This window comes from Argiope bruennichi, chromosome 4, assembly GCF_947563725.1.
Source record: "Argiope bruennichi chromosome 4, qqArgBrue1.1, whole genome shotgun sequence".
NCBI classification, from domain to species: Eukaryota; Metazoa; Arthropoda; class Arachnida; order Araneae; family Araneidae; genus Argiope; species Argiope bruennichi.
In genome coordinates, this window is record NC_079154.1 from 96,847,948 (window position 1) to 96,871,256 (window position 23,309).

Here is a 23,309-nt window from a genome sequence, read left to right on the forward strand (position 1 = left end):
GTATTCGGAAAGATACAGACACAACATCCCATCCTTCTGGGGGTGTCTGTGTCTTCACGCCAAATATGTATCCAAGCAATCATCTAAGCTTGCATACTTCTCTTCAGGCTGTGACCGTACAGGTTCACATACGAACGCTGGTTACAGTCTGCTGTATTTACATACCGCCTAGTGATGTAATCTGTCAGCAAGATCTGGACAACCTAGTGGACCAGCTTCCTTCACCTTTTATTATACTTGGTGATTTCAACGGACATAGTACTTTGTGGGGTTCGAATAGTACAAACTCTCGTGGAAGACAGATTGAGCAGTTTATTGCCAATAACTGTCTCTGTTTACTTAACAATGAAGAGAAAACCTATTTCCACGAACCCACACGTAGCTTCCATACTCTTGACTTGGCCATATGTTCTCCTGAACTTCTACCGCTGCTAACGTTCGCAGTGAGCAAACATTTATACAATAGTGATCATTTTCCTATCATCCTCTCCCATGCTGCTAGCGGCGGTGCGACTTATTGTCCACCACGTTTTCTATTTCAGCGGGCAGACTGGATTGGTTTTTCACAGTTAGCAGATATCACCGAGACTATGGTCCAAACTGCAGATATTTCGGAAGCTGTACAACTAGTCGTTGAAACCATAATAAATGCTGCAAACAGCAGTATCCCAAAAACTTCACCACGTTTTCAAAAATTTCGTAGACCATGGTGGAACGAAGCCTGTCGCGACAGTCATAAGAGTCAAAAACGACTATGGAACAAATTTCGAAGGTACCCAACAACAGAGAATCTTGTAGCCTTTAAAAAAGCCAAAGCGCTTGCTCGTCGCATTCGACGACGAAGTCAGAGGGAATCATGGATATCATTTGTTTCTTCCATAACATCCAACACTTCTAGTAAAACCTTGTGGAGAAAGGTAAAGGCTGCTAATGGGATTTATAATGAATCATCCATCCCTGTATTAAAAACAGGAAGTGAGATGCATTCCGCCCCATTAGACGTAGCCAATACTCTAGGACAAGCATTTGCACAAGTGTCCGCAATCGATTCTTATAGTCCTGAGTTTCTGGCAATTAAGAATCCCGCGGAACGGTTGCCTCTACACTTTAATGACCCAAGCACTCATTCATACAACTGTAAATTCAGGATGTTTGAATTGGAAACTGCTTTGTCTCAATCCCACAATACAAGTCCCGGGCCAGATGGAATCACATATAATATGCTTCTACATTTGAATAAAACTTCACTTTCCAATCTGTTGTTGCTGTTCAACAGAATCTGGACAGAGCAGAAATACCCAATGCATTGGTGCGAAGCTATTGTGATTCCTATCTTAAAACCTGGCAAAGAATCATCAAATCCTCTGAACTACAGGCCAATTGCTCTGACGAGTTGCCTTTGTAAGACCTTTGAACGCATGGTCAATGCTCGTCTAATCAATGAACTGGAAAAACAAGGATGTATCCCACCCCCTGCAGAGCGGTTTCCGTAGAGGTCGCTCTACATTTGACAATCTCATTTTACTGGAAACACAGATCCGCAACGCTTTTGTAAAGAGGAACCACCTTGTCTCTATATTCTTCGATATAGAAAAAGCATATGACCGTGCTTGGCGCTTTGGCATACTTTCAACAATTTTTAACTTTGGTTTTAGAGGAAACCTACCCATGTTTTTAACTAACTTTTTATCTTATCGAACATTTCGAGTTCGTGTTGGGAATTTTTACTCAAAATATTTTATACAAGCTGAGGGTGTCCCTCAGGGAAGTGTCCTCAGTGTCACACTTTTTATCATCCATCTTAGTCACGGTTTTAACAATTTTACCTTCATCTGTACATGCCAGTCTTTACGTTGACGATCTGCAGATATCATGCCAAGGAAGTGATATTAATCTGATTGAACAGCAGTTGCAAATCGCCGTAAATAAACTGTTGGCTTGGTGCGATAACAATGGGCACACTATCTCTCCGGAGAAGAGCCATTGTGTCCATTTCTGTCGGAAAAGAAAGCTTCACTTCGATCCAAATATACATATTCGGAATATTCCAATTCCTGTGGTGAACGAAATACGGTTTTTGGGAGTGATTCTCGATCGGAAGCTCACCTTCCTTCCACACATCTTTTATTTGCGGAAGAAGTGTGAGAAGTCTTTGAATATTTTGAAGGTGCTTTCCAGAACATCCTGGGGTGCTGATCGAACCTCCTTACTCCGTATTTATCAAGCTGTAATTCTTTCCCGGATCGATTATGGGTGTATGGTGTATGGTTCCGCCTGCCCATCAGTTCTGCGGCGACTGGATACTATTCACCACTCTGCATTGCGCATCTGTTCTGGAGCATTTCGTACTTCTCCGGTTGAAAGCCTTTATGTAATTTGCCATCAGCTACCCCTTTGTTTAAGGCGAAAAAAATTGTCTGCCCTATTTTATTTTCGAACCACATCTATTTTGAACCATCCCTTGAACCAAATGTCATTACCAGTTAGTCTTAGTCGACTTTATAGCGCGCGTCTCTCTCACATCCTCCCATTTTGTGAGAGAACTAAATTACTTCTGAAAGACTCGGACCTTAACGCTGTTCATGTTAAAGTTGTTGACACATTTAGTTTTTCACCTTGGGATATACCGCAATTTTCGTTTTTGAACCCTTTCACTGGATTCGATAAATCATTAACTGCCCCAGTTGTTTTCCAACAGCTCTTTTTGTATCATCGCTCTCGGTATTCTTCCTTTGTTCCAATTTTCACGGATGGCTCAAAATTGGATGGTTATGCTGGTTGCGGCATCATACTTCCATCTGATACACTCAGCCACCGTTTGCATAATTGTTGCTCAGTTTTTACTGCTGAGTTGGTGGCAATTTTCTGCGCACTTGAGAAAATTTCATCCTTTACTCAGCGTAAATTTATTATTTACACTGATAGCATGAGCGCACTGGAGACACTGTCGCATTACCACAATCGGATACATCCGATTGCCATTAAAATTTTGTTCACTTTGCGACTGCTTCAGAAAGATGGATTTCAAGTCATTTTCTGTTGGGTTCCGAGTCATGTCGGCATCTCGGGAAATGAGAAGGCAGACTTGGCTGCAAAATCTGCATTGGCTTCTTTGAGCATAGACCTCCCCTTTTATGATATTAAAAGGTCCATTGCCCATCACTTCTCTTCTACCTGGCAAAAGTCATGGGATCGGCAGACCGAAAATAAATTACATTTTATTAAATCGGATATTGTTCCTTGGCCTGTTCATCCTATACGTGAGATGGATGTTAAATTGACACGTCTCCGTATAGGACATACGCGCTTTACCCACAAACATCTCGTATTTGGGGAAAATGCGCCTATGTGCAATTGCTGCAAAGTTAATTTTACTATTCGGCATATCTTAATTGAATGTCCTGTCTTTAATTCATACCGTGCTCGTTTTTTTACCTTGTCTTCAACATTGCAGGACTTAGTGGGTGAAAGATACCACCCAAATATTTTTAAATTCTTAAGAGCTACTGGCTTTTTAACTTGTATTTAGACTTTTTAATCATTCTTTTTTGCGTTGAACATTCCTTTTTGTGTAGTTGTACGTTTCATCATTGTAACAAAATCTTATGAATCATAGTTTTTAAATTTTAAGATGTTAAAATTTACGTCATTTTTTTGGGTGAAATTTTCTTTATATGTCTGTGTTAACTAAATAAATGGGTGGTTTTTTTTTAACAAATTTTATACTTTTACCATTTGATTGGCGCAGTATAGCCAAATATGGCTCTTGCGCCAGTAAAACACACAAAACCAAACCAAACCTCGTAGCTGTTATCTGGCTTATAAAGCGTCACCACATTACTCCCCCTTCAGTTCGTCGGAGGTGAGACGAACGATTTTTTTGTCCTGTTTTTGCTGTTATTAGTGGTGATATATTGGCTGTTGCGCCTTATCCATTTTTTTTTATTGGCTGATTATTTATCAGCTGCATTTTTTTTTTATTGGCTGACTATTTATCAGCTTCATTTTTTATTGGCTGATTATTTATCAGCTTCATTTATTTATTGGCTGATTATTTATCAGCTTCATTTATTTCTGGTAGAGGGCGCCACAACAGTTGTATGAAGTTTGCGTATCACGTCATCGGGTCACCAATGTTGCTGCTGGCGATAAGCGAGGATCGAACTCGCAACCTTTGGGTTCGTAGCCGAGTAACAAGACCACTAGACAAAAGAAATTTCTCATGTCTCGTAGCTGTTATCTGGCTTATAAAGCGTCACCACGGCATCATGAAATGGATAGCAGAAAATGCAAAGTGATTAACTGGGTTAAAAAGAAAAGAAAGCTTTTCTTCTAATTTTATAAAATAAATAATTGAGCGTTTTTTTTTAAATTTTAAATAACCAAAAAGAAATAAAAACATATGCACTTTTTAGCATAAGCGTGGCTGAGATTTTTTAGCATATGAGTGTCTGAATATTCAGGGAGTGGCGAATATTCAGTTTTTATAAGAGTTTTCTTAATCCCTTCTCTTACAATAACGTGTCTGACAAGTGCATCAATTTACAGAAAATTTTTAGTTTTAAATCTGAAGTTAAGGTTTTAAGTAATTAAAAATGCAAACATCTCACTGAAACACTTCAATATATCAAAGCTTTTTATATTGTTATAGGAATTAAAATAACGTCCCAGATATGATGTGTCATCTAACCAGGAAGTTAAGTAAATTCGTATGTCAAGGGGTTAACAGAAAGTGAAGTAATATGTTATCCATGTAAAGTAGGGATTTTTCTGTATATTTGGAAGGTAACTTTGAAAAGTAGTTGGAAAATTTGTTGATTTTCAAAGTCCCCCCCCCATTGTGTGTAATACATTATATGGATTATCTAAAAAGTATATTAATCAAATAATAGCTAATACAGGTAAAACAATGTTGTGGTTTTTCAGAATTGTTTTTTTAGCGTTTTTTTTTTAAAAATTTGTTAAAAGAAATAATTGATAAAACTTTATAAAAAAATTGGAAAATTCAAATATATTGGATCATTTTCCCCTCCTCTTTTCCTCTCTTTAAAATTAGATATTTGACCTGATTTGTTAGATTAATGTCCTATTTAACTGTGATTCAAACAGGGTCGCTTTCGGAATGACTCGCATCTTTCAAAAAGTTAGAAATGAAACAAATGAACATAATTATGTAATATAGGATCGATTCCCGACCGATTAATATATTTGAATTATTAAAGAATAGCTATTGTCACAAAACGCTATCGAGAAAAATTCAACGAATTTATCTAATGAAATTACGAATTTTTTCAAAATTTACAATAGTATGAATGAATTTACCAAAAAAAAATCAAAATTTATGAATGCAAAAATTATGAATGGAAATTTATGAATTTCGATTTAGGAGAACACATTTCATGTATTTAAGTATACTTTTCAATAGTGACTTCGAAACCCATTAAATGCGAGTTGGTTCCTTCTGTATAATTGAATCCTATTAGCGTTAAAGGAAAACTGATTCTACATTTGATAAATATGTCACTTCCTTTCATATTATATTATGTTACAATACTTTATTTTATTTAACTTATTTTGTTTTTTTATATCATTTATTATTTTTTTATTTTATTTTTTTCCTAACTAATTTTCTTACAGATATTAAACAGAAAGGTATTAAAATTATCTAGGTTCAAATCACTCTTATAAGTACAAATAAATTAACTATTACGTCTCGGAGATGAAGGACTATGAGTCCAAGTGCTCCGCCCAAATAATCCTCACGCCATCGTGATAAATATACCAATAATCATTTCTTATTTAAATAGCAAACAGTACCTTCAAACAGAGAGAAGGGTCATTAAAGTGGAAGAGAGTGTTTAAAAGAAGTGTATAAAATCGTAAGTTATTAGTTAAATTTTTTGATACAAGTTGAACATTATAAAAACTATTATAAAGATTAACATTAGCTAGAAATTATTAGTTATGAACAGCAAGCATAAATATCTGCAATAATCATATATATCCCATTTCTATATTTATTACTTTCTCGTTTATGTGATATAGAAAAAGAACAGCAATTGTCAAAAAAATTCGAACTGGAGATTTTGACGAAGCTCCACGTTTCAAATCTCCGAGTTCGAAAAACACATGTTTGGGAAATGACCATCTATCTATCTGTGACAAAGATAACTGACAAACGCTTTGAGCTAAAAGGTTCAAATTTAGTATAGGGTCTTTAGAGCTAGATAGATAAAATTAGGTACACAGATTTTAGCATTTATAGTAAGACTTCTATTAAATTTTGAGCCAAATCCAAGAAAGGGTTGACCATCTGTCGGTCTGTACTTTCAGAAACATGAAAACAAGATAATTCAAAAACGCTGTAACTTAAGTGCATCAAATTTGGTATGACATCTTGTGACTACAATTGCAGCTTTGTATCAAATCTTTGTTTCAATTGGTTGAGAAAAACGTGTCTAAAGCACAAATTCGATTTTTTAATATTATTAACAGCATGCCAAGGATTAATCGCCAAACCACTCGTCAAGTATGACACGATAGATTTAGTAAAAATGCTATATTCAAACCAAAAAAATGTTTCATAACTATTGTACATCAATGCCATGCAAGGCATCCTCTGGCATGATAAGTTTATCAGGGAGTATGCAAAAAAATGTTGCAGGGACCACTCCCACTTGTTCTATTTTTTAAGTTGTTGGCAGTAATAATAATAAACAGAATAGAAAAGAGTTCATTTATTGCTTGATGGCATTATTACTATATATTCACCGAAAACTATATATCTTCACATTTAGTTTAACTTTTATTTCTTTGGTGAATGCCTTTACCGCTTGGCCAAAAGCGGTCGGGCGAATCCTGAAAAACAGTCGGGTAATAAAGCCATTTTCTTTTCTGCTTCACCTGGTACTGGTGATTACCTGCAAGAAATGCAGCAAACGGCATTGAAACCTTTGGGCTTACTAAATGACGGGGCAATAAATAAAACACAGGTGGTCGTACATGAGAAGAGGTGGTAAAAAGAAAAGAACTGCGTGTCCTAAGAGTCAGTGTCCATTTAAAATTCAGTTGGGTGACTAAAATTATTGCTCCAATTGAAAGAAGCATAAATTGTTGCAGCAAACTTTGAATCTGTCAATAAGTAATTTTGAATCCTAAAATATTGACATCAAATTGCGTTAAAAAAGGTAATTTTAAATTTGTCTCATGTGTTTGGAAGATTTTATCCGCTTGCATTATGATGAAATATATCGGAAATAGTTTTAATAGTAAATATACGGCATCAGTGGAACTTAAAATACCTTTTTACTTTCTGATACACAAAACAAACAAAGAGAAATTATTGTAATCGTAAAACAAGCCGATTTCGGGATTTTGATGAATGCCAAATCTCCCTGAATCTAAAAAATACATTTTTGGAATAATATCTACCTATTTGTGAACATCAGAACTGAAACTAAAAATTTTGAATTGGATGGAAGAATTTTTTTACATGGTGTTTGGATCATAGTTGCAGATTTCGTTCAAATTTTGAACGAAATCCTTTCAAAGGAAGCTTGCTTGTCTGTCTATCCGATTGAACATTATAAATCAAAACATAAGTAGGTAGATAAAGGAAATCCGACACATTGATTTAACAACTGATGTGTAAAATCCGTGTCAGATTTTGAACCAAACCTGTTCGGTAAATATTGTAATCTAAATCTGTTAATAGACATTTAGCAGACGATTCCTTTTCAGACATTTTTTTAACTGCTACTATTTTTATTTTATTAAAATATTATTAAAAAGTAAAATCAAACGATTTTTTTCTTTGATAAACATATTTTGTTAATATTATTTCGTTTATTTTTTGTATAATAGCTGATAATCAATTGTAAACCTTCTGGAATCTGGCAATGTTTGTAAGATACGCTGTTATGTTGAAAGAATAAACAAGCCGATGGAATTCTAAATTGCTTGGAGTATTATTTTAGTTTTAAGATTTTAAGATGTTCTGCAAGCTATAGTTTGAAGCTTAAGAAAACGATTAGTTTTCTAGAAAGTATGGGAAAAAAAAACCATCTTCTGGTGGTCCGGCTGTCTGTCTCTTCATTCACATCTTTGCAAATTTAAGAAGGAAAAAAAAAAAGAGTTACTTAGGTAAACGAAATTATGTAATTTTCTTTTACTAAAATTATAACTCTGTGTCGAATTTTGGTTACATTCAGACGAAAAAAAAAATCCCGACAAAATACATATTCGGTGTTCTTCAATATACTGCGAGGCATAAAACGCTTATGTGCAAGACTCTTGGTATTCATTGCTTTCTCAAAGATACATAACTATTGTGAAAGGAGGTAGGGATCGATAATATATATTTATTAGAGAGTATGCGAGAATGATTCGGAGAGACCACTTTATTTGTTTTTAATCTAAATGTAAATAATAGTTTATTTCATTAATGAAATTATAAAATGAAACCGTGGATTGAATATGATCTTATTTTGTTATAATTAATCATCGAATATCTTAATATGAAATTAATTCATTATGAAAAGAAATTTATCAATTACTTGACTCCAATTTTATTTCGCAGTGAAACATATACCGTATGACTTCGCGGTAGTACAGCATCCAAGGCCTAGTTAATTATTGTAAAAATTGATTGTATCAAAATGCAGATTAAAAATCTAATCATACGCCGAGGTATCTCTGTCTACGGATGAATAAGTTGATTCATCTAATCTAGAAATTCATTCTTGCGACACGAAAGAATGACTCTTTTAAAAAATGACAAGATAATTTTGTACTTTGTCATATAATAAAGAAAATAAAATATGCATTTTGCTATCTTTAGTTCCGGCAGATTCAAACTAAAATTTCACTCAGAGTTATGTGAGCTAACAAAAATTAACAAATTTTATTGATTTAAGCCAAGTGTGCATAAGTACACACTGACCGACAGTCAATCCTTTAACACATTTGGTTCAAATTTTGATATGAGTCTACATTTTAGATGCTAAAATTGCATATTAAATTTTATTTAAATAATTCAATGCGTTTTCCAGTTAGCCTGTTTACATATATGCGAAAATACAGGCCGACATGCAGTCAATTCTTTGAGAAACTGTCTTCAAAATGGGACACATATCTACTCTTAGGATTCTAAATATGTATACCAAATTTTATCTATCTAGCTCTTTTCATTTTAAATTTATCGTGTTCACTTGTTCTCGGATGACCAGATGAACAGATATTTCTTCTCTAAATCTACAAATTTAGTGTAAATATCACGTACTAAATTTCATACATCTAGCTCAAAGTGTTTTTAAATTATCGTGCTCCTTCACAGATTTACATAATTGCTAAAAAATGTGTTTTTCGAACTCAGGATGGTCCCAAAAGCCAAACCAAAGTGTCATCACAATATTGCGTTCAAATTTTTTTGACTGTTACAATACTTTCACTTTTTGTACTTCATATGCGAGAAATTACAAAAAAAGCAAATACAGGTTTACTTTAAAATATGCTTTTTGTTACCACCGCAGTTGCCTCGAGAAACCTGATAAATATGTCAATAATTTTTGTAAAAAAGGGGGAGGGTTTAACAGAGGGTTAATATTTCATATATTAACCCTCTGCTCTCAGGAAAGTAATTCGATGCATAATTATTCACCTAATACAATGACTTGTTCATTGCTTCGAAATATATAGTTTTAAACTGAATTATCTCAAATTTATCTGCATTTCCTTACCATTTTGTAAGTATTTTTAATAAACAAAATTAAAATAAACAAATGAATAAAACGCCAAAACGATGCACCATCGTGGTGCCTGAAAGGAATCATCTGATTGCAAAGTATTAAAACATTTAGCACATTACGAAATATCATATAAATTTTCTTAAATATTTTAATGCAGATACCGGCGTACCAATGTTCTAAAAAATAAATTTAAAAAAATAAAATAAATAGTTGAAGCACTTTCTACCAATACATGCTTTTGAATAAAAGTTTTTAACAAAAAAGATAAGAGAGTTTAACGATATTCAGCAATGCCATAATGCTATGATATGTGGTTGTTTCTTTATTTCCAAGCTGTCAGAATAACGAAGGTTTTCTTGAGAGTTTTGAAGGATTACGTCTTTCTATAAATCTGTGGATTATTTACATTTTATACAGCTGACTGCGGATAACAACGTCCTTACGTGAGTTTCATTTCAAGGTCGAAGGATAAAAAGTTTTCGGATATCCGTATAAATGGTTCATTTATAAGCGAATAGGATATTTGAAATGTGAGCTAAGATCAGATATTCTTAGAATACTTCGACCATTACGATAGTATTTCAGATTCGATTTTTTTCAATTCCTACTATTAGCTCACACTCTCTCTATATATATATCTTCTTCACATTTTCAATCGTTAATAAAAATACTTTTTATTCATTCACTCAAGTTCATTTTTTTAAAACTTGTAGTAGATGACACGATGTTAATACAGTTTTTTTTCAAATATTAATTAATTAATTAAATTTGTCCAATAATTTCTATTTGATGGCCAAAGTCGCCAAATCCGTCACCAAGTTTGTCGCCAAGCTCTATTTTGCTACTTAATATTGTAATTCTGTCGTTTGTATATACATATTTATATTAATTGTAATTATTTAATAAAAAGTAACTAAAATAAAATTATTTTTGTTGAAATAAGAAGGAATTGACTTAAAAATTTATATATTTCTTGTTAACAAATCCACTTTCTAAAAAAGACTAAAGTCTTTATGGGGACTGCATCAAATAGAAAAAAAGTTATATTTAGTGATGGAATTTAAATTTATTCAATGAAAAATATATGCATGATTGTTGTTTATTAATAATCGATAATAAGTACTTTTTTCTATTGTTAATATTTACAATAGTGGCAGTGGTCTCTCAAAAACTTTCTCGCAAAAAAGGTGTTACCCCGAAAACGCCTAGCATAACATTGGCGTACAATAATTATGAAATATTAACGTTTGACGCAAATTTAGCATTTTTACTGAATCTATCGTATCATCCTTGGCAAGTTAGTTTGGCGTTTAATCTCTTGCATGCTGTAACCATAAATCGAATTTGTGTTTTAGATGCGTTTTTACAGCCCGATTGAAACAAAAATTTGACCCAAAACTACTCTTGTAGTCACAAAATACCATACCCAATTTCATATATTTAAATAATTCCATTTTTGAGCTATCGTTCTTACATGTTTCTAAAAGTACAGACCGACAAACGATCAATCCCTTGATGTATTTTCCCAAAATCCATACAGTACAGATGTTAATTCATCTTACCGAATTTTATCCATCTAGCTTTCTTCGTTTTGTATTTTTCGTGAGCAGCCGGACAGACAGACTTCCTCTGAACGGATCTGACTTATAACCTGACAGAAACATACAAATTTGGTGTAAAGACCTATACCAAATTTCATCCATGTAGCTCAAAACGCTTTTGAGTTATCTTTGTCACAGACAGACAGACAAACGGACATTTCCTTTTTTTTTTTTTAAGTAGGGAAGTCTAGAATGTGAAAATTCGTCAAAATCTCGAGTCGGAAATTTTTTTTGACGATTGCCTTACTTTCCCTAAACTAGGTATACGAGAGAGTAATAAAAAAGAAAGTGTAAGAATATGTTTTAATCTGTACAGGACAGATAATTGGACTTAAAATTACATTTTTGGAATAAAATTCAACATTCATTTTCATTGTTTAATTAAACATTTGATCTTCCAGTGTTAAAAGCTAAAGAAAAAAAGTAACTGATAATCATCATCACAGTTTACATGTGGAATCAGCAAGTGAAATGACATTAGAGCGAAAGACAACGTGTGCAGTTAGAGGGAGATTAATAACACATTTAAGTTTTTAATAGCAATACCATGTCACTGATTTTGGAAGATTCCAGTACGTAATAAAGAGAACAAGTATTAAGGTTTTTAAAATAAACTGCTTTGGTGTCTGACATAATTTGATACTTAAAAATATATAGAACTAGGTGTAAAAGACTCAATTGTAATTACTCCCGAATCAACCACTTGGCCACCAATAGCGGCTAGTATCAAATAAATCTTACTGAATTTTATTTAGAATTATATATATTTATATATGTAATGATATTTTAACGAATGTTCTAGTTTTGCATTTTCAATTTAATATTTCTTTAGCAAGTATTACGATAGCAGTTGCATAGATTATTTTGTATCTAAAAGTAAGTTGATTTTATACTGTAACGTGATATATTTTTGCTTGCAACAAAATGGATTTCAAAATTAAATTTGCGCATCGCAATCAGGCGATCATAAATTCAATTTATCCAAAAAAAATTTACTGTTAAATCAAATGACTGGTTAGTATTAAATCAAATATATCAGTCTGATCTGTACAAAAAAAACATGCCACGTACAAAAACAAAAGTTGGTAAAATCTGTGTGTACCTTTTAATAGCTTTCATGCGAATAAACAGCAATAAATATTAAATTTCAAATTGAATACTTTTTTAATACTATAATTTAAAACTGTTTTATTGAATATTTTTTAATGATAAGGATTTATTTTATTTTGGAGATTTTTTATGCTATGATGCATTTTATTTTTTACCTTTAATAATTTCGGAATTATGTGAAATAAAACCATCAAACTAAAATTCATTGATTGATTATCTATGGAAGATAATATTTCCAGAAAATATTAAAAAATAGAAATAAAATATTCAATGATTTTCAGGACATTCTTATTATTACTTCTAATCAAGAATGGAAGTACGCAAATTCAATTGAGGCAGTGAATGAATCATCGGGTTTGTTTGAACAGTAGAGAAATAGAATATTTACTTCAAGAGAACTAAATATCGAGAAAAAAAAATGTAATGTATTTGACATTTTTTTTTTTTTTTTGCTAAAAAGATATATATATATTATAATTAGTGAGTATTTTTTGTATTTTATTCTGTTCTGTAAATTTATAGTAACCCTTCAACACATCTGATAGAAGAAGTAATGGTACTTGCTTACTATCACAACGATGCCAGGATAACTCACCAAATTGGCAACTCCGATTTCGAACGTGACTATGGTGCTGAATTTTAATATTGGTAACATTGAATTTTATTCAATATCGCCAATATGGTTGCGATAGTACGTAAGTACCTAAGTAATATTTTGATTATGCAATATTTTTTTTCAACAATAAGGCATTTCCAACCTGGGGCTACCAGAAGTACTTGGACTACCACGAGTATTGGGATTCTCGCTTCCCCAGATGGAATAATAATGAATTTTATTTCGAACAGGGAGCTTATCTGCTGCTGCAAGGAGTTGGACCTTCGCCGGTGAGAGCTTTTAAAACTGCACTCTCGGTTCCCGTGTTTATATCGTAACGACTATCACTGTGATGCCCCCTTAAGCCCTTGCAAGATAGGGTTGTTAGCTCACTCATTGTAGCAATAAGGTGCCTGAGTAGCAGATTTGAAATCCGATTCCGCCAGAAACCAGTCACGTACAATGAGCTTTGCGACGGAGGATTAAGAAGGGGAGAGCAAAATAAAGGTGCCTCACTCATCAACGTCAACAAAATATCAATGCAATTGTGTCGATTTTTATGGTCAGATTAGTAATTTATCTAAAAAAATTGTATTTTCTTCTATTCATACTTTTTTGATTATTTAAAAACAAATGTAGGAGAAAGAATATATTATTTCCTCACCGACACTCCCCTACGTTTAGATTTATTGCACTTTATATCTAAGGGCTCCTTTCCTCCCCCCTTCTCTTCCTCCTTCTCTGATTTAGAGCTCACGTTCATAAAGCGATAGGGGATTCTTTCTCGGGCATTTTCCTCAGTGACGAATTTAAGCAATTACATTAAAAAGCCCCTTTCTTGTTGAAATGATCAATCTAATTTCACATTTCGACATATTTCAACTTAGCAACAAATAAATGATTTATTTTTGATATTTTTTAAAAAAAAATTCAATAGTTTAGGGAAAATTACTGTGTCTTCCTTGGATAGCTGCTTATTATAGCTCATCACTGCATGGTATCGACATTTGTGTATATAAAGCTCAGTGTTTATAAAGAATGTAATAACTAAGTGAATGTTCTGAGATGGATAGAAATCTTACCAATTATTATTCTAATATATTTTTAGAACTAACTAGCTTAATAACATCTGCTTAATCTAATAGATTTGATTGCAAATTCCTCAAGCCAATATTTCTAAGTTGCTGTCTAGTCTGCAGTAGAAATCCGATTCTAGTCGCTCTCATCATCTGACCACGGTTCAAGATCCATCCTAAGTTAACTCCGTTTAGCCTCTAGACGAAACATTGATCTAACAATTTAAACTTACCACTGGTAATTTTCTTTTCAAACCGATTAATTGATTAAATTTTTGATTAACAAATCAATCAATTATTTTTTACTTTAAAATCTCGATTCTGATGTAGGAAATATAATTTTACTTTTCATTTCAGCTCATAAGAGTTAAATATGCTTATCAAATTTGTTAGAGATTTCGAAACAAAACTGATTAAGTCTGCAAATGCTTAAAATTTAACAAAAATTTTTTAAAAATATGCTTGATAAAATTATGATAAGAAATGAACAGATATACGAATAGCTGCTTCTAAATATGCTATCGTTAATTATTAAGATGATGCAAATAAGATAAATCAAATTGATATTTCTTAGAATTCGGGGGGGGATGAATTTAATGAATTGATTTAATTTTTCGAATCAATTTATGATATTTTTTAAAAGAATTTTTGAGGCCTAATCGTTCGTAGGAACTTTTATTTACCAAGAATATGCCTTTAAAAATGTCAGTCAATTGTGAAATCACATAACCAAACTTTGTAGTTTTTAGAATTAAGTGGAAAAGTTCGTTCGTGCATAGAGTATTTAATGATAGTTGTTATATAATCAACTACTATTTGTATTTTTTGTCATCATTCGTTTTTCCACATTTTTTAAATATTTGCTTAAAATCTTATTTTACATTCAAGGAATTAATCTTTAATTTTACTCAAATTTGCTCTTTTTCCTTCAAACGCAACGTTCCTTTGTTTTGATTTACATTTTTGAAAATTTAGCTATTATTGTTTACAGGAAATGATGTTTTTTCGTGTTAAAATATCGTTTATAATATTCCCTCTTTAAGCTCGTTATTCAAGAAATTTTTATTTCCCATTTTGCTTTTGCAATCAGTTAAACCTTTTGAAGAAGCAACAAGTTTGATGATTGCATTGTAATCACATACGCAGGCTAATTATTTAACTTTCAAGTTGATTTTTAGCATAAAATTTGTTCTTGTGGAAACCAATTCGATCAACAATAGTGATCACTTTTTATTATATTTGCCTTGAGCTTTGTAAACTAGATCGTTGAAAGATATTTGTATGTTAAAATCTGCTTGAAAGAATGTGATATATATTATGAAATGTTGGTAAACATTGATTGTTCCAATTTCTTTTTAATTAAAAAATTTTTAACGAATTTTTTTATAAAGAGTGATTTTTTTTTGCCGGAAGCAAACGAAGAATAGTTAAATAATCAATTTATAAACCTTTACTTTTAATAAAGATAAATGTATGCTTGTGTATGTTCTGGCTCTTTAAAGTACGGACCATTAGATTCGGAACTACCAAATTTAATATTGCAATATTTTGGAAAGCGTCAATGTACATTTGGAGCTATTGCTTGGAAATTTTAATTAATTAAAAATTAAACAATGTTCGGATTAATTTTCTCCATAAATTCTGAAAATCTAAAAGACCGAAAATTATTTCTGCATCGTTGAAATTATTCCAGGATTTTTTTTTCTTTGTTGATGATGAAAATAAGAAGTTTCTTCTTATTTTTCCAAATTAAATTTATTTTTTTCATTTCTTATTTAAATGAAATTTGTAAATTTTAAACTTCAGTATTTATAGATGGAGAACCAATAGATATTTTTTTTTCTTATGCTAATTATGCAGAATCAAAATTTTTTTAAGATTTTATTCTCAACTCGAAGTAAGGCGATATCCAGACGTTTAGATTAATATTTATCACCTCTCATTTTAAGATTAGAAAATAGTAATCAGTAAAACAAAGCAAGTAAAATATTATATAGCAAAACAATTTCATTCTACATTTATTGTCATTTTTTTTCTGTAATATATTTATAATTTACATATTATTTAATTAAAATATATTATGCTTTATGGCCATATGTACATTTGTTAATTATTGATTCCTTTAGTAGTGAAATTAAATGAATGAATTATTGAATTAAGCGAAAGCAATGAATTTGTTTTTTAGTTCTACTTTTTTTTAAAATTTTCCTTACTTTCTTCAATTATTTTGCCTTATTAATTTTCTTTTAATATTTCTTTTAATTATTCTGAATGTTTTTATTTACATTTTTTTAAAAGAAATGTTAGATACTCAGTTTGAATTGTTTAATATGCACAGCTTTATAATAATGAATCAAATCTCTATATTTAGCTTATCATAATTTCAGAATTTGTATATTTTTAGAATAAAATTTATTTTTAACTTCTCATACTTTTACTAATTAATTGCAATGTTTCATAATATGAAGTAAAAAAAAACCCACAATATTTCATTAAGAGATCGAGTTGAATTAATTCATTAGTGAATACAAGTGTCATAAGGTTATCATATGTCTACCTTTAAACTAGACAGTATTCATAGAATCATTTCCCTAATTTTTTCCAGTAATTTTAATACATTTCATAACTAAATAAGAAAAACGATTTATTTTCAAAAAATTTTATTGAAAAAAAAAAGAAAGTTTAGAGAGAATTTTAGTTAATTCATTAATATTTCAAATTGATTTATTTTAATTAAAAATTTAAGTTCTAAATTAAAGTTTCAATGATTTCTCTACTCTTTTAAATCCAGTTTTATAGATTTATATAAATTTGTTTGGGAAAGAAAATAATTGAGTGAAAGATTTTTCGGTGATTTTTTTTTCATTTACATTCTTATCTTATTCATGTGATAAAAAAAGTCAGAAGTAATTATTTGTTTTAATGACCTCTTACGACCACCTGCCTGATTTTTCAAACAAAAATAGTTCTGAATAAACTTTATGCCTGCACGAAATATAAACTTTATTCAACATACAAATCTGATTCACTGCCAGTAACGTAAAATTAAGATAAGGTTTGTGCTTTTCTTCATAAAATTTTTTTTTGTTGTGAAAAAAAATATATATAAAATAGTAAGTAAAAACATAAAAGTTATGAGTTATGTCATGAGATACTTTACTGTAATATTCTAAGTTATCTCACAAAATAACTCTCACTCAGTATGAGAAAATGTAGAATAAAACAAAGAATGGGTTTGATTTCCATCATTAAAAGTGGGATACATTTTTACAACTCATGTTTAAAGTTGTAAAAATGCATACAAAGTTGTAAAAAAACATACAAAAGTATTTTTTTAAAAAAATTACTAAAATTAGAGTAAGAAAAAAAATACCATACAGTCAAATTTCCGATTTTTTTTTTCAATTTTAAGATCATAAAATCTTATTTTTGAGCAGTATTATTTTTGTATGTTATCTGCATTAAAGACCAGAATTTCTCTTAATTAGTAAAAATGAAATTTTGTGGAAATTTCGAAAAAAAAAAAAAAAAACAATCGCAGGCATATTTCAAATTACATTTTAACTAAATTTGGTAGCTCTAAAAAAGTGGTCTGTTTTTATAAGATTCCAGCTGACAAATGGCATGCATGTATTCCTTTTTATCTCTATTAGTAATAGAGATGAAGTGTGGGTGTTCACGACAATGAAAATATTATTATGAAATGCATTTAATAATATATTTGAAATTCGGGGAAAATAGGTTTGTATTGCGAGGAACAATGTGACCTACTATTGGAAATCAGAGAAAAAAATTACCAAATTTAAAAAAAAAAATTAAATTTTAAAATAGTTACCAAAATTTAGGAAAAAATAACACGCAGGGCCATTAAATTGGTATTAATAAAAAAAGTTTACATTTTTGAAACGATGTAAAATTTATTTTTATGCATAAATATTTTCAGAAGTTATTGCGCAAAGATGCCAAAATTTCGCTTAATTTTTAATTACTTAATATCCTAATTAAAATTTCAAAATAATCCATTCCAGGTGCCCATTTCTATTCTCCAAATATATGTGCCAAAATGGGTGGCTCTAAATCAATCGGTCTCGCCTATACATCGCTAAGACACACATACATACACTTTCATTTTTATTGTTAGTAAAGCTTGTTGCCCTGAAACTCAAATCGTATTAATTCTTCGTAGCGAATTTTGTTCACCTTCTCTCTCTCTCTCTCTCTCTCTCTCTTTTTTTTTTTGTAGTTATTGTGTTAATTTATATTCGAACAGCTGGATGTACAGTGTTCCTCTGAAAGAAATTTGCTCAAAATTTAATAGAAATCTACAAATTTGGCATAAAGACCGCATACCAAATTTCATCCGTGTAGTTCAAAGCGTTTTTATCTTTGTCATAGACAAACAAGCATTTTCCGAAAATGAGTTTTTTGAACTTAGAAGGGTCTGAAACATGGAGACTCATAAAAGTCTCGAGATTGAATTTTTCAACCATTACACTACTTTCTCTGTACTTCTTATACGAGATAGTAAATACGAAAAAGTCGAATATATACGAAAAAGAGAATTCGAATATATACTTCGTATACGAAAAAGACATTTAGAATATAGATGAATCGAATGTTTACGTTTAATTTAGTTTAGTTATATTAACGTCCCGTTTTAAGCAACAATAAGGCTATTTTGAGACGGACCTCGTAATTTTGAGCCGCGGTCAAATGACGAGGAAGACACCTGAGGTGGCACCCCACCCCCTCTCCACACCACGGCACACCAGCGGGAGGACGTTTGGCATTGACGGATTTAACGTGCAACAGACCCCCTTACACGACGGTTCTTTGGTGGAATCGGGTCTCGAACTTGAACCCTATGGCTCACGAGCCGAAACCTTACCACCAGGCCACCACAGCCCTAATGTTTACGTTATTACTAGCACTATGATATTATGGAACTATTTCTGTTAGAAAAGGTTCATGTGCACAATCAATAAAACATAATAACACGGCATTAATGTCACAATTTGGCGGTATCGTAGTCATGAAGTTTTATCTAAACGATTTATCTGAAATCATATATGACCAATATTCCTGGCGAACCAGCTGTTCACCTAACGCAATTATGCATTAATAAATATAATGACAAGTAAATATATATGCATCTCGCATAATGCATGAAAGGCGTATGGAAACAACTTGGTAATTAATTAATTCAAAGCTAAACTTAAAAATAGTTAGTATTATTGACCAAAAGTTTATATTCTTTAGATATATAGAAAATGTTTCCAAATTTTTTTTTTTAAAAATGAACTAAACTTTAAAACATAAATATCCTTTTATATATCCGTCCATAAAAAGTGTGGGCTTTTAAATATTAGTAATTGCTTTTAAGAAAAGCAAGTGCTATAGTGACGGCTTACAGTGGGATGGGGGAGAGGAAATATAGAGCAACTAAAAAAATTGCCATTGATTTTTTTTTTCACTTTTGAAAGAATATACCGTGAGAATACGACGGAAAAAATATGCTACCCATCGCATGCCTTTCACTCTTGTCGCGCTGTTATGTGTATATTAACTTTCCACGAAATGCTCATGTCCTTTTCTCTAAAAAAACAAAAAAATCTCACTCAAAACTTCCCGTCTCCGTGTTCATCCCGTTGTTCCATGCAATATTCGATAAGAGTTCGTGTCTGTTTTTTACGACCCTGATTGAAAAGTTAAATTTTGAATGTAACAAATAGAATAAATTCATATAATATCGCAATAATAAGGCAAAGGTAATTTAAAGTTGGTTAATCATTGAATAGATTTTAGATATATATTTTAATTCTGTCGCTTTATTAGAATGACAGCTTAGAAAAAAAAAGCTTAAAACACACAATCATTTTTTTTTTTTGAAATGAAGCATTGTCAAATAATAATAAATTCATTGCAAAATCGTCAAACGCTTAACATCTGTTTGATAGTTAACCATTTATTTTATTGCCTTATATTGTCAACTTTTGCAGATTCATCATGATATTTAAATTAGAAGAGTGTGTTGTTGAATATTTGAAATTCAGAATAATAGTATAGAACTCAGTTGAATATTCAGAAATTAAAGGAAAAAGAATGGTTTAAAAACGTGATTATAATCACTGAATTTTCCTTAATAACTTAAATAATCGATCATCGTCATGCGAACTTTTAAAATCCTACTCTGTGTGTCCTCACTTTATAAGTGTGGTGCAACAATCTTACACAATCCACTTCATTATTTATGACATTTCCCCTTTTAAATTTTATCATCGTGTTTTTGAGCTACTGAACCATAAAATCGCAAGTACAAAGAACGAAGGGATATCATCATTTTAATAGAACTTTGGTTTCAGACTTTTCACTGTTACTTTCCAGAGATCTCTGCCCTCATGGCTCTTTGCTCTTTCCTCCGCTATCAGTGGCGAACAGTGGCGGGCATTGTTATACCGTTTTTGTTGATTCCGGTTCCCCTTCTGATTGGTACTCGCGTAAGTACATTTTGTGTACGCACTTTGTTCAAAGATGAGTGAGTGTCAATATTTAGTTGGTAACGTTGTTAAAGTGTGTGCTGTTGACATCAAATGTAAATAAACAGTGACGACTATTGAAACGTTTTGATACATAGGTAGGTGATTGAAGTACAAATATAGTAAAAACGATCATAAGAATGAAAAAGGTGTCAATGCTGAAAGAGTAAGACCTCATTTGGTAACCTGGTTTCAGAATCTTGCGGTAAGCTATAAGTGATAAATATTAGGTCCATAAAAATAGGACACAGGAAAAAAAAATAGGAAAATTCTATTAAAAAAAAATTGTAAATAAAGTTTGCAAGATAACTGAATAAAAATTTTGAAAATGAAAGCAAAATATGAAAATATGAAAAACACATATAATGTATGAAAAACTTTAAAAAAAGGGATTCATATTTTTTATAATTTCGGGTTATTCCATTAGGTACTGGTGATAACTATTAAATCCTTAAAAGTACGTAAAATTCTACGCACTTTGATCAGAATAATAATATAGAATTCAGTTGAATATTCAGAAATTAAAGGAAAACGAACGCTTTAAAAGCGTGATTATAATCACTGAATTTTACTTAATAACTTAAATTAAGTTTGTTAGGAACTAGATAAGGATTATGAAGTGAAGAGAAAGTATGACCGAATGAAAATATTAAGTGAAAGTAAAAAAGTGGTCATATTTTGAAAGATTCAGATATCTACTATCAGAAACTACGATAAATATTGAGTCCATAAAAATAGGTACACATTCTTTTTAAACAAATGAAAATTATGTTTTCTAGTTATGTAACGAAAATTTATGAAATTAAAGTATGAAAAGAGCAGATAATGTGTGGAAAATCAATTAATTTTTTTTTCATATTTAGTAAAAATTAAAGATATTTTTTCATTAGGTGCTGTCACAATACTTTACCTACAAATTATAAAATTAGGTAAAATCTCTAAATTTAAAGTTTTCTAGATAACAAAATAAACATAATGAGAAAGTGAAAATAAAATATTCGGAAATATAAAACATATAATAGAATTAATAAAAATATTTTTTCGATTATGAAAAAAAGCTAGAAAATGAACATAAAAGTTTGGATAAATTTATTAGGCATCGAATTTCTGAGTGCTTCTTTTTCTTATAAATTTCCTTATTTTTTTTTTTTTTTTTTTTAACTTTTTTGAGCTTGAAAAATCCAGATTGAGAAATAAATATTTGTTTATGACAAGATTATTGAAAAAAAATTAGATAAAGAAATGAAGTTGGTATATGATCTATAAATCAAAATTGTATATTTATACCAAATTTTGTGCAGAATGTTTATTTATCCATCTCTATGCATGAACATCATTAACTCAAAAATAAAACGAATTACGTAAGGAAATTTAGCATAAATTTTATCATTCGAATTGTAGAAACTTATAAAACACTGGACTTAATCTATCAGTAGGTCGACTGCCTCTCCATCTGTCTATTAAAGCGTATATCATCCTATTGCGATATTACTATAACTTATAAAAACAACAAAATAAATAAAGAAAGAAACGAGTCGATATATGAGTTTGGGAACAAAACTGTGGATCTTTATCAGGTAATTGGTCCAAAACAAATCAAAAATATATTTTTGATTTTATTCATTTTAATAGGAAGTTAAACACAAAAAGGTCCATGTTGTGGGAAGGTAAGATAAAATCTAAAGGTAAACATTTCCTATCCATGTATCATTCCATTTCCCATTTTCTTAAACGCATACCGTTGAGATAGGCGATATTAAGTCTTTTAGTTCCATACTTATAATAAGAACATTCTAATTCTAATCTTGTGATAAAGATTATTCTAATTAAGTGATTTGAAATCAATTTATACAATTTATAAAAAAAATGATAAAATATTTTAAAAAAATTTTCGAAGAATTCTAAGATTTTTTTTTTTTTGAGAATTGATAACAGTACATAGATAAATTATGAAAAATTAACAACTCTGAAATAATTTTTTTTTTAAATTTTAAAAGTAGTTTTGTAACATCTAAAAAAACAGATAAACAAACCTAATTTTAACCTTATAAAATAGTGGACACCAACTCTGGAAAGGTTTACAATTGCATTGATTAAAAAACTGTAAATTGATAAATTAACTTTTAAAAGTGCAAAAAAATTTATCATATTTGATAAAATAAAAAGCTTTTTCGTATTTTGTTTCAAAACATGTCTTTACAAATTTAGGTAGCATGTATAAAATATTTTAATTGCATTTATATAATTTTATATTTATGAGCATTATTAAATCTACTATTACTTATTTCTACTTTTTAATAAATTTTGAAAATGGTATTTTATATTGAAGAATATTATGTATTTTTCAGATTTTAATCCTAAAGGATATTCATATTTCTTTATTTTAAATATATTAAAATTAAATTAAGTTTTTTGTATTTAGTGAGCTTTTACTTAGAAATTTTGCAAAGTTTGGGGTGTTTTTATTTGCCTTGCTGACTTATGGTTATGAGCATACATATTATCAAATCGCAACACAATTTGATTTCCTATCATAAATATAAATACTTCAAGAAACCAACATTTTCTTTCTATACGTACTCATTTTTCTTATACTTTTTTCTACATTTATTCTGTTTTACATCAATAATAATATTTACTTCAAA

The 23,309-nt window shown here is 30.5% G+C and overlaps 1 protein-coding gene and 1 long non-coding RNA gene across 2 annotated transcripts in view; one reads left to right on the forward strand and one right to left on the reverse strand.

Annotated features, from left to right (window-relative positions):
* The window catches only part of LOC129967044 (uncharacterized), a 49,709-nt gene that overhangs the window by 26,029 nt on the left and 371 nt on the right, over positions 1 to 23,309 (reverse strand). The window lies entirely within an intron of this gene.
* LOC129967043 (Na(+)/citrate cotransporter-like) overlaps positions 20,498 to 23,309 on the forward strand; it is a 102,076-nt gene continuing 99,264 nt past the window's right edge. The window contains exon 1 of the mRNA XM_056081682.1: positions 20,498 to 20,625. Within this exon, the coding sequence (XP_055937657.1) occupies positions 20,527 to 20,625 (99 nt within the window). The 5' untranslated portion in view covers positions 20,498 to 20,526. The remainder of the gene's footprint in view (positions 20,626 to 23,309) is intronic.